A 12,327-nucleotide genomic window follows, 5' to 3' on the forward strand; every position below is an offset into this window, starting at 1 on the left:
GCTTACTAAATAAGGAAACTGATTAAGAAGGGGAATGAAATCTTTTACACTATCAAATTACTTGAATAGCTTAGTCCTCTTTAAAATACCTATCATTTTGCTACATACTGAAGTAGCATAGGTTAGCTTCTAAAGAGGCAACAGGTTTATTTTTAATCAAAATACTGTTTCCTGCATTTACAAAATTCTTTCTTTAAATTGATAATTGAGTAGGCGAATATTCTACGGCAATGGAAGTAGGAGAACTTAAAATATTTTAGAGTTAAATGTTTTCAATTTCAACTTTGTCTGCAGGGCAATTCCATTTCCTCTACCAAAGTAGCTTAAATTTAGAAACAATGTTCCTTAAATGAACAGGACAGAAGCTACTTGCTACTCAAAGAGTATTCGTTTGAAATTCAGCTAGTTTCAATACAACTCAAACTTAAGTGTTCCTCAGAATTTGTATGAAGTTAAAATTTTACCAAAAACCCCCCATGTAAGTTCTTCCCAGTTAAAACAGAGTAGACATGATTAACAGATTTCAGCCACTTGTAGCTCTCACCACGGTCAGTTTGAGGTTAGATTTAGTCTACATTAATTGAACAGGTCATAATAGGCTTGCAGAAGAATGTAGATGCAGATTTTGCGACTGACATTCTATAAACCAAAGAGAACTACACTGTTGCAGTTCAGAAATCTTTCCCAAACAAGCCTAAATATTTGAAATCCATCATACCACAAGGAAAACCCTCCTGCCCACTGTATCATTTTTTACAAGTGGGCAAATGTGAATGTTGACTTCCACCTTTAGAACTAGGTACATGATCTTATTTATTGCGGCTGCATTTCAAAACTGCATGCTGATGCCATCACGGAGTGCAACATCATCCCCCTTTCACGTCCCCCTCCGTATTTCGTACAGCTTGGTGCCTGCTCCGAACTGCAGCCTAGTCTTAGAATAACGGACGCTGCACCTCGGCAGACCCTGTCCCTAGAGGCGTGCCCCACCACTGGGCCAGGTACTGCACAGGTAGTGGCGATGCCGTCGGAGCGACGAGGGGCGCCCACGCGGAACCCACAGTGCGTCAGGCTCCTTCCCGCAGCGGTGGCTCTCGAAGCCAGAGGACCGCGGGGACGCCGGCGGGGCGGGGTTGTCGTCGTGCGGTGCACCAACGACAGAGCAGTAATCTGAGCCCCCCGAAAACGCGTCCTACAGGGGAGAACTCGACACCAGGGAGCGAAGATTCCGCAGCTTCTAGCCCCCACACCGCCATTTGGGGGTCCGACGGCCCTGCCGTTCCACCCCTCCCCCCCACGGCGCGCCCCCGCACCAGCCCGCGCCCAGGCCCCGGCCCGCCCCACGCAGGCGCGCGGCAGGCCCTGCCCCTCCCCCCTTCGCTCGCGGGGCCCCGGCAGGGGCGGAGCGACCCTCGGAAGGGGCGTGGCCGCCGGACTCGACGCGCGCACGCGCTCTCAGGCCTTACGGCTACGTGTCGGGCCACGTGATGCCCACCCTGAAAGTCCCCCGTGAAGCAACAGGACGTTAAAAAAAAATTCTTTTCTTTGGGGTGGGGGGGTGAGAACGGACGAGAGGATTTTTAAAAAAAACTATAGTAACGCAGGAGAGGATGGGGCCGTGCGGTGGCGAGCGCAGCCCTGCCGCGGCCCGCTGGCAATCCCTCTCACCTAACGCCACAGCCCGACCGCGCCCGCCAGACGAGCCGGCCCGGCGGCGGGGAGCGCGAAGCGGCGCGGCCCTCGCCCCCGCCCCAGTCGAAAGCACCGCCACCCGGCGCCCTCCCCCACCCGTCCGTCGACCCCGCACCCGTTCCTCCCGCCACTGTCGCCCGCCTCGGCGGAGACCCCAGCCCGGCGCCCAGGCCGGGCTCGCCGTGCGCCGCCTCCATCACGCACCCCGCCGGAGGGAGACGTCGCGGCGGCGGCGGCCGCGGCGGCGCCCGGGCCGGGGGCTGCGGGGGGCGGCGGCGGGAGGAGGAGCGCGCCGGCCGGGCCCCGCTAACGGCCGCCCTGCGCGGCCCCGCCCGCCGCCCGCCCCCGGCCCTCCCCGCGCCGCCGCCCCTCCCCCCGCGCCGCCGCCGCCGCTGGCAGCGCCGCCTGAACTGAGGCGAACTCCGCCGCCAAGTGAGTGAGGAGGAGGAGGAGGAGGCGAGGAGGAGGAGGAAGAGGAGGAGCGGAGTCAGAGCGCGGCGGCAGCGGCAGAGGCGGCCGCGGCGGGGACCAGCCCAGAGAGACCCCGAGCCCGCGGCAGAAGCGGCGGCGGCGGCTGAGCGGGCGCGACCAGCCGAGCGAGCGGCGGCGGCCCGGCTACTCCTCGTCCGGCGCCGAGCGGCCCGCGCCCGCACTCGGCCCGCGGAGACCCGCCTCCCGCCCGCCGGCCTCGTGAGGGACGCGCCGAGCCGGCGGCCGAGGAGCGGCGGCGGGCCGGGAGCGCGTCGGGCCGCGGGCGGAAAGTGCCTGCGGGGGCGGGGAGAGCGCGGCGAGCGCGCGGTCCGGCCGCCCCGGCGCCCGGCGCGGGAGCGGAGCGGAGCGGGACGCCGAGTCCCGAGCGGCCGGCGGCCGGGGCTCCCCGCCCCTCCCTCCTCTCCGGCGGCGGCGGCGGCGGCGGCGGCGGCGGGCGGAGTGAGCTGCGGAGCCTGGAATATGGTCGGGGAAATGGAAACGAAGGAGAAGCCGAAGCCCACCCCAGATTACCTGATGCAGCTGATGAACGACAAGAAGCTCATGAGCAGCCTGCCCAACTTCTGCGGGATCTTCAACCACCTCGAGCGGCTGCTGGACGAAGGTGAGTCGCCTCGTCGGCCCCTCGCGGCCCGCGCCCGGGCGGCGGCCCCTCTTCCCGGGACCCGACGCCCGCCAGCGTGTTGGGAGGGCGGGAAGGTCGCGGCCGGCGGGGACCGTGCGCTCGGGGACGGAGAGGCCCGGGCGGGGCGCATGGAGGCGGCGCCGAGGCCGGGCTCGCGGGGCGCGGCGGCGGGCGGGTCGGGGCCGCGGGCGCGGGCGGGACGCTCGCCCCCCTCCCCCCGGACCCGAGACCCCGGACGCGAGATCCCGGGCCTCGCGCGGCCGGCGCCCAAGTTGGTGCGCCGGGGAAGGCTGCAGGGCGAGCCCTCTCGCGTCCCCGGCTTCCAGCCGCGCCTGCGAGCACCGCGACGGCCGGGAGCTTCGCGGGCCTGCCCGAGAGGAGCCCGGCCTCGCCCGCCCCGCGCCCCGCGGGCGCCTGAAGGACATCGGCCCCGGGGCGCTCCCGGAGGGGGTCTCTCCCAGAGGACGCCGCTGGTTCCCAAAGTGGAGGATCCAGCGGGGCTTTTGCTTTTTTGGAGTTTGCGCAGCTCGCAGACACTCGAGGGGAGTAGCGTGGGGCTTGGTAATTTAAAGGAATTCCATAGGAGAGCGAAAGTGGTGCTGATTTAGCCGAAGGCGAGGACACAATGACAGCAGAAAGCACTTTTTGTCCTTTTGTTTGGGGAAGCGAGAACTGTTCGGGAGTTTAACTTCACTTTGGGCGGGGGGGGGGGGGTGTGAATACGAAATACCGCGAGGACGAGTGTAAACGTAGTCCCGACTTGGAGAGAACTTCGGCGGCGAGCTGGTGCCCGAGGACGCCGCTGCCTGCCTTTGCAGCGCAGGAGACGAAGACGTGTGCGGGGCGAGAATGAAAGCCAGTAAAAGTTTCAGAAACGCTTCGTTGGTGGAGAGCTGAGGGTTGCGAAGAATGACAAGAAGATTAATTTTGGCCAACTCTGGAATTTCTTTAACAAGTTCTGGTGGCGTGGCTCTGGATTATTGAATTCTAGGAGCTGTGCATTTCTGCGAACGTCTGGAGAGGGAAAAATGACCAACAAAAAAGTCTGTTTTGAAAATCGAGTAGCCAGGAGTTTTCTCTTAGAAGCGATACCGGACTTAAAAGGAAGCTGAAAACTGTCTTACAGAATTGACCAGTGGATTTTAGATTTTTCACAGGAATTTAGAAATCTTCCCTGTAGAACTAGGGATAAGGGATCTGAAGCATAGAGAGTTGGAATGTCACTAAAGAACAAAAGACCGGAAATGTCTTCGTGATAAAAGATGGTTAAAGAATCCCAGGAGTTTTTGTTGTCCAGAAAGTCCTAGAAACAACTTTAAAAGTACGAAATTGTTAGGTATTACTGCGTCTTGGCTTTCGCTTACATATGTTAAATATAACAGCAGTAACCCTTACTGGAATGTGCTTTTTCCACTGTTGAAACAGCAAATCTGTTTATTTCATATTGCTCCAGAAAAAACTTGAGCTGTCCCTTTAAGGGGTTCTGCCTTTTCTATTTGTGTTGGCATTTGAAAGATTGTGGAGGCAGAAAACTTTCTGGAATGTCAAAAAAAAAAAAAAAAATTGCTGGGACTCTTAAATTGAGTATTTCCAAATGTGAGCGCTAAGGGGCGCCAGGTATTTTTTTTTTAAAACGTGAGAAATGTTTGGAGCAAAATGTGTATAACGTACTTAATAATCGGATCTGTATTAAATTTAGTTGAAATTTAAGTCACAATAAATCATTTTGTGTGTCATTTTGTGGAGTTATATTTATAATACATAATGTATTTGCAAACACTGAGAACACATTCTTTAAAATTATAGAAACAATTTTGTTACATTTCAAAAATAATATGCTTTTTCTGCCTTGGGATATTTTGGTAAAATTAAGTTTTAGTAGTATTTCTAAAAATTTCTTTCAAGGTTTTTTTTTTTAAGTACAGTTATTTAGAAGAAATCTTTCATAGACATTAAAATGAAATGGTCTCACAATCTTTAGGGTTAAAGTTGCATTCTTTAAATTAAAATGTTGAGTTTAATCAAATGACATAGGAAGTTATAAAAAAAATTGGAAGTATTTTCTCTTTATGCGTATTTTGTTTAAAAACATACATAATTTGAGTTTCTCTGATTAGTTCTGAAAGGCTTCTCACTTCGCTTTTATGTTGATCTAAAATCCCTAAATGATAATTTGGAGTTGTTCTCTGTTAAAGTTTCCAATGTTGGCTTCAGTAATTTGTAATCTTCCAAATCTAGAATTTCGCTTATGTCATTATCTCTTAACAAGGGTTTTTTGTTGATTCCTCTGTAGTTGGAAATAATAACCATTTGCATTTTAAAACTTGGAGATCACTAGCTGAGGATGATACATTCTAAATGATTTTTTTTCTTTTATTGTGGTTTACTCCATCCCTTATCTTGGTCTATCTTGAATTTTAGCCTTTTCAACTCCCCAGCCTAAGTAAAGATTGCTTCTTTGTGGTAGCTGGGATGTTTAAAATGGACAGCATAATGACTAGGAAGTTTGATTGTTTTTTGTTTTTTTTTTTTTTTTTTAATCAGACCAGTACAAACACACAGGAAAAGGGGCTATTCCTTACTGTGGAATAAGCTGCTTCCTCTGATTGTTAGACTTATTATAAACTTAATTTAACTTAAGAAAAATACGTTTTTTGACATGCATCGCTTTTTTGGGGGCCAGATTTTATTCTGAAAATTTGGCAACTTGCTTTGCCCCTTTGTGGCCTGTCATTGTCCAAAACAAATTAATCATGACTTCTTTTTGTGATTAGGAATTACATTTTTCCTCTTCCATATGATTGGTGGAAAATTTCTTCAATTTAGGTAAAGCTGTAAGTTTTATGTTGATAATTAATTAAACCAAGTTAAGGTACTGGACTTAGAGTAGATGTATTATCTCATAATTAGAAATTTTGAGTGATTATTTCAGGATCCTATTAAAATATTTTTTAGAGTAGATTTCAGAAAATTTGATTGAGAACTTTTATTTGGCTAGGTACAAATTAGGGATTTACGTGTGCTCTATTTTCTTAGTTGATTAAAACTTGAATGCTTTAGTTTGAGCATTTTAATTCCATGCCAAGTTAATCTTTAGCCTATATTTTGACTGTGGACTTTCTTTTTGGTTTTTGGATTTATTTTTTTGTCTGGGGTAGGGAGGAGGTGTAGGAATTGTCCGACTTTCCTCTAAGTGTCTTCACAGTGCTTTTAAGTTGTTAGTGCTTTCTGGGTTGAACCACTCACATAAAGGGAGTAATTTCAGTTGTTTTCAATACTTTAAGAATCTTTTATTGGAGATAGTAGATGATTACACATAAAACCGGGGTTTTAAAGTCTTAAACTGTTTTCTGGAGAGAAGTTTCCAAACTGAAAACTGGGACCATCCATGGGAAAGAGCAGTTACCACAAGTTTTTAATTTAAAAAAACCTTCCTTTGTCATGAAAATGAAAGTCATGCAACAACAGTACTTGAATGCAAAATCTGTTTTTATAAAGTATTGCAATTGGAATTGAGAAGGCCAGAAATGAAATTAGTTAGACTAAAAATTCCAGATGGGGGGAAGGGAAGAACTAGGGATTTTAAAATCAGATTTTGAGTTTTCAATTTTTAGGCAGAGGGAGGTTAAAGCTGCTGATGGGAAAATTAAAAATGCATGGTATGTATTATAAGTAAGGCTAGCCTAAATCTTTTGTAAGTATTTGAAAAATTAGTGTGTGGTTCAGAAAAAGTGAGCAAACATGTTAAAGACTACATTCTGCATTTCTTTATTTGAAAATGCAATTTCATTTTCTCATGGTCTTTTGGGGGGGTTAATAAATTTCCTTTCTGACCTCAGTTTTCTCTCCCTCCTTTAAAAATGTGGGCAAAAAAATATTTTTAATGAAAACTTGCTTCACTTATTAACATTTTTCCATATTAGTGTTTATTTCCATTTATTCATTCAATGTTGAAAATATTTTATGCCTTTGGTTTTCTTAAACTTCAAAATTTTTTTGCAGAGGAGAAACCTTGTCTACAGAAAACTTTGTTTCAAAAATTAATATGGTTATTTGTTGGTATTAAGAGAACTTGCTATATGAGTTTATTAAAATTTTAACGTTTTTTTCTGGAGCATTGTTGACAGTAATCAGTCTCTTTAACAGATTTTATTTACTTAAGTTGAAGTAATTAATCTGTTCTTTAGGAAGAAAAATTTTGCAATTGTACAGTAGCCCTTTGAGTTAATAGTGATGAGAGAAGGACGTGGTATTTATAATCAGTTGTCCTTCCGTTATTTTTCTCCTCACCCAGGGGGTGTGACCAGCTCTGTAAGGTAATAATGGAAATAACTTGTATCCTAGGTCATTTATCCAACATTCATTCTGTACTTCTGAAGCTTAACTCCCTTTAGGCAGAATGTATATTCAAAATACATGTACATTCAGTGAGGCAGAAGGTGATTCCTTTTTCTTAACTTTATTCAGTTTACATGTTTTGTAGTAAAGGCTGTACTCCCAAGGATAAAATGTAATTGAATTAATAGAAATAGGTCTCTTTGCTAATCGCACTTGCTTGTGTGTTTGGTGTGAGCATCTTTTCTTAAGTGGCTTTGAGAATATAAAGTGAAAAGTTAATTTGGGTTTTTAATGTTTTGTACACATTATATATCTGTTATTATCCCCTCACTTGTCACTGTCCTGAAGCTGATTGGAAAGTGCCTCAGTTTTTCATAAGAAAAAAATGGTGTTTTGTTTACTTTTTTTTTTTTAAAGATTTTATCCATTTATTTGATAGAGATCACACGTAGGCAGAGAGGCAGGCAGAGAGAGAGAGAGGAGGAAGCAGGTTCCCTGACAGGCAGAGAGCACGATGTGGGGCTTGATCCCAGGACCCTGGGATCATGACCTGAGCTGAAAGCAGAGGCTTTAACCCACTGAGCCACCCAGGCACCCCTGTTTTGTTTACTTTTTAAAGGAATTAGATTTCTGTGACAAAAGACAAGTATGCTCCCCCCCAACCCCCAGGACACACAAACCCACACACCATCTTTATTGGGCACCTTTTTTACCTGCACTTTTTTGAAGCCGATATATTTAGATATGTAAGCTTTTTTTTTTTTTTTTTTTTTTTTTTTTAACCTTTTTGGCCTTTAAGAGAATTAAACCAGTGTGGTCATAGGAACAGCTTTTTAAAAAATCTGACTGGAACATTTTTTAATTTACTTGAGAAATTTATTACAGTTAATGCAATTTGACTTATGATGGTGCAGTTATAAGTAAAACTTGTCTTTGTTGGAGATGGAAAATGCTGTGCCTTTTTTGAGTTTTATTCGTTTGATAACTTGAGAGTCCATTGAACAACTTTCTGCCATTGGTATGTCAGATACTATGAAGATATCCAAGGATCTATTTTAGGGCCAAGGGGTCAGGATAGTGAAAGAGCCTATGCCAAGAAGTCAGAATTATATTATGTACCAATTTTTTATTTATGTGATTGACAGGACTTCATAATTTTTTCTGATCCCCCCATTTTTTTTTTTTTTTTTTTTGGACGTCAAGATACTGTGTTTATCCCTTCATGGGCACTGTTAGGGAATGCTTATACCCCTTTTAAAAACTAGCATTTCAGTTTTGGGGCCCAAAATACCTAGCTTTTTTTTTTTTCCATTTAATAGGAAGCAAACATGGCATTAAACTTTTCTTAGTGAATGCATTTTGTTTTGTTTGTGTTATGAAAATTCACTGTAAATATAATCCATTGTGTGTTAAGTATTAATGTCTGTGTAGTTATCATCATACTTCATGTTGTAATACTATCTTTTCTTGTGTTTGCCTACCCTTACTAGAATTAGTTCCTTGAAAGTGCCCACCTCATTCCCTGGTACACTAACTCTCAGATGTTTGGTGAATTAATAAATAGGTTGACATCGTTATCCTCTTGATTTCTATTTATTTAAAGTATGGGATTAAACCAATTATGTAATAATTGGTGATAGTTTTGGGCAATTAGAATAAAGGTATGTGTATTTTTTTAATGACATTTTTTAGAGATCTTAAAATATTACTTGCAGTGCCTGTTCTCAAGAAGCTTTTATCGTCATTTTACTTCAGTACCTTTGGTGTGAATGAGAATTAGAAAGGTAAAATTGCTTTACTTGGGCAGTAGTTTTCAGTCAGTTCTTATACAAAGTTTATCTATTATACCTATCAATCGGTAAGCAGAGAGAAGCTGTCAGTGCTTATCGCAGCTCTTAAAAGTTTTGGTGTTTATGGAATTATGTAGATAAACCTTTTCCCTAGTCAGTTACCTATAAAAGTCAACACGTAGCTGATACGTAGGTCTTGTACTCTGTAAAACACAGTATATGGAAAAGGTTCCAGGTCCCCGAGTGCTGCTTTGATGTGTTCAGGATAAATAAGGACTATTTAAGTGGTTTTAGTTTAGAAGAAAGCAGAGAAAAACTTATGTGGCACTTAGAGTTATTTAACACAAATAGTAATTTTTTAAACACAGGTGTTTCTTTAAGCTAATTTGTAAGTGCCTTTACTGTAAGTGCCTTTACTTAGAAGACTGATAATCTAAGTTTTCAGCTGATTTAACCCTCTTAAAAGCAGTCTACTCTACTGCTTTAGCCCTAACAGTGTTGTAAAGTAAATCAGTCATGAATTTTTAACAAATATATAACTTGTAGAAGATAAGTGATTTGTCCAAAATTCTTGTAACTAACAAGCAAATGATTGTACTTAGTGGTTCATTTTTTCAGTTTCTTGAAGCAGCCGCTCTAGTTTGAAATTCCAGCAGTCCTATCAAGTCTAGCAAAATAAACATTTTATGTTCATAATGTTGCCTTGTATAGTGATTCTAACCTAATGTTTTATTAAACTGAATTTTGCAACTTGTGAAATGAATCAATTTATTCTAATATTTCTATCACATTATTTATGATAAAGCATAATATGTCAGTTTGGATGCTTTTTCAAGGGTGCTGAGGTGTCAGAAAAAAATATCAAAATATAGTTAAATCCATAAAGTGGTCCCACGTATATGACCATGGTAATAAGGAAAGGGCTTGTGTGTGCACACATGTGTAGGCACGGATATATATAGAGGGAGACATGCAGTGAATATGAGCTGGCCCTAAATCCTTCAGATTGGGTGCTAGGGCTGGTGAAGTTTTAGAACAAGGATGATTTTTGAAGTAATGAAATATCTGCTTGGCCCCAGGATTGAAATGATTGTGTATTAATAGTGGAAAAGGATCTAATTAGCAGGTCCTAAGTAAACACCTTGGTTTTGGCTTTCATGCAGGACAAGTTGTAAAGATTGGGTCAGTTACAGATTATTGGAAACTTTGGGCTTTTAAGCTAATTTAAGAGTTTAAAATCTATAGGAAAGTCTAATAAAAATATATAACATGTATATATGGTTATTACATTTAAGAGTATTAGGAAAGTGCTGGTAAAAAGCAAAGTTTTATGAAAGTCTGAAATTGTTATTTTCCTTAATTGTTAGTGTCCTAATATGGGCACTCAGAATGGTTTTACAAAAAGTATTTGAGGAGGTGTGTATATGAAAAGAAACCAGAAAAAAATGGAAAACATTTTTTGGATGCAATTTAGTGTAGGGAAAACAATAATAATATCAAAAGATCATGGAATTTCAGAGCTGCGAGGGACCTGGGAGTAAATGGAAATCGTCATACTATAGGTGCAAAAACTGAGGTCTAGAGGTTGTGACTTGTCCACATCATAAGGCAAGGTAGTGTCAGAGTTGGAGTAGACCCTCAGTTCTACCTTCTGATCTTTTTGGTGAATGTGTCACTGCATAAGTGGAACTGGAGAAGAGAAACCCAGAATAGTTCCACGTGTTAAAAAGTTGGCTGTGATGCCTTAGGTAGTGAACATGAAGAAAAAAAAAGTAAATGGGAGTAGTGTTAATTCTGTGGTATGTTGGACTTGGGCAAATACTGGTCAAATTCTTGGAGCTAAATTTTTGTGATAGTTAAGAGGCTAGAAGTGAGAAAGAAAAGGTGTTTAGAGGATTTCAGTTCATTCACTTAAACTTTTTATTTTTATTTTTTTTTTTAAGATTTTATTTACTTATTTGAGAAAGAGAGGGCAAGCATAGAGTGAGAGGGAGAAGTAGATTTTCTGCTGAGCAGAAAGCCCAGTGCAGGACTCAATCTCAGGCTCCTGAGATCATGACCTGAGCCAAAAGCAGACCCTTAACCCACTAAGCCGCCCAGGCACCCTTAAACTTCTTAATAACAATAGGATAGAGTCTTAACTCTTTAAAAGGTACAAACCCAGTGTGTATTTAGTATTACTACTGGTATTATTATTGCTGATATTATTATTAATGCAGTTACTATTTTTAAAAACCACTCAAGAGGAAATCTAGCCTTTCTGACTGGAAGATTGATTGACTGATGGATTGATTTGACAGATCACAAGTAGGCAGGGCGGCAGGCGGGGGTCGGGGCGGGGAGAAGCAGGCTCCCTGCTGAGCAGAGAGCCTGATGCGGGGCTCGATCCCAGAACCCTGGGACCATGACCTGAGCTGAAGGCAGAGGCTTTAATCCACTGAGCTACCCAGGCGCCCCTGGAAGATTTAATATAAAGGTTTACTGTTGCTCCGTGACTCAAGTCAGGAATGTACACTTGGTTCGTTTTTACGTTAGCACAGAGTGGTTAATAGCAGAAGTAGCAGCTCTGAAGAGTGACTGTCCAGAGGTGGATGATGATGAACGGAAATGGGGGCTGTCCTAGGTAGCCGCTGCGTTCCATTCCTGATAGCCACATCTGGAGTATCAGCTGATTCTTCAAGTATATTTGAAGAGAAGTATTATTACATGGTAGGTAAATAAACTTTCTAAGAAATAAAATTTCACACCAAAGCCAAATAAAAAGTATTTGGAAATTAACTGTATCTAAGTCTTACCATTGTTGCTGCTACCATCATTGTTGCAGGGATGTTCTAGTTGTTAGGACAGGTTTTCAGGTGTTGACTGTGTAGTAAGCGTGTGTGTGTATACATGTATGAATGTGTGAGCCAGCATAAAGATAAAAATTAACTTGTGTTTCTGTCCATATACTAATGAGACCATGTTGCAAGTAGTAAGAATTCTTTAGTAGACCTGAGATTTTAATCATGAGTTTGCAGTTAACTAGTTTGGTGATCTTGGACAAGATACCTAACCTCTCTGAACCTTGTATTCTTCATATGTAAATGGAATTATTAACTACCCTGCTGACTTCAAATTAAAATATTTGGAGGCTGGAGGGTACTAAATGCAAAAGAATTTCTCAGACTGTAAGGTAGCATCATCTAATATCTGTCAATATTTTTAGGTTGTTTTTGATAGGATGGACATTGAGATAAGCAAGGCAGCTTGTAGAGAATCTAAGAAGAAAAGAAAAAACAAAGGTAATTTATCCACATGAGTATCCACTAGTTTTTATGTTCATGAGAATCACTCACTAGCATTTTGGTAGTCAGGAAGTCATTTTGAGAGAATTAGAATCTGACTTGGTATTAA

General features: G+C 43.3%; 1 protein-coding gene across 7 annotated transcripts in view; it reads left to right on the top strand.

Moving 5' to 3' along the window:
• The first annotated feature begins 2,142 nt into the window (after nucleotides 1-2,142).
• QKI (QKI, KH domain containing RNA binding) overlaps nucleotides 2,143-12,327 on the top strand; it is a 159,242-nt gene continuing 149,057 nt past the window's right edge. For 3 of the 7 annotated variants that reach the window (XM_047733305.1, XM_047733306.1, XM_047733310.1), the window contains exon 1: nucleotides 2,494-2,785. In XM_047733305.1, coding sequence (XP_047589261.1) covers nucleotides 2,644-2,785 — 142 coding nt within the window. In that variant the 5' untranslated portion in view covers nucleotides 2,494-2,643. Of the gene's footprint in view, nucleotides 2,786-12,327 lie in introns of all 7 variants that reach the window. The other 4 variants (XR_007128092.1, XM_047733311.1, XM_047733309.1 and 1 more) reach the window with 3 other exon arrangements.

This window comes from Lutra lutra, chromosome 6, assembly GCF_902655055.1.
Source record: "Lutra lutra chromosome 6, mLutLut1.2, whole genome shotgun sequence".
NCBI classification, from domain to species: Eukaryota; Metazoa; Chordata; class Mammalia; order Carnivora; family Mustelidae; genus Lutra; species Lutra lutra.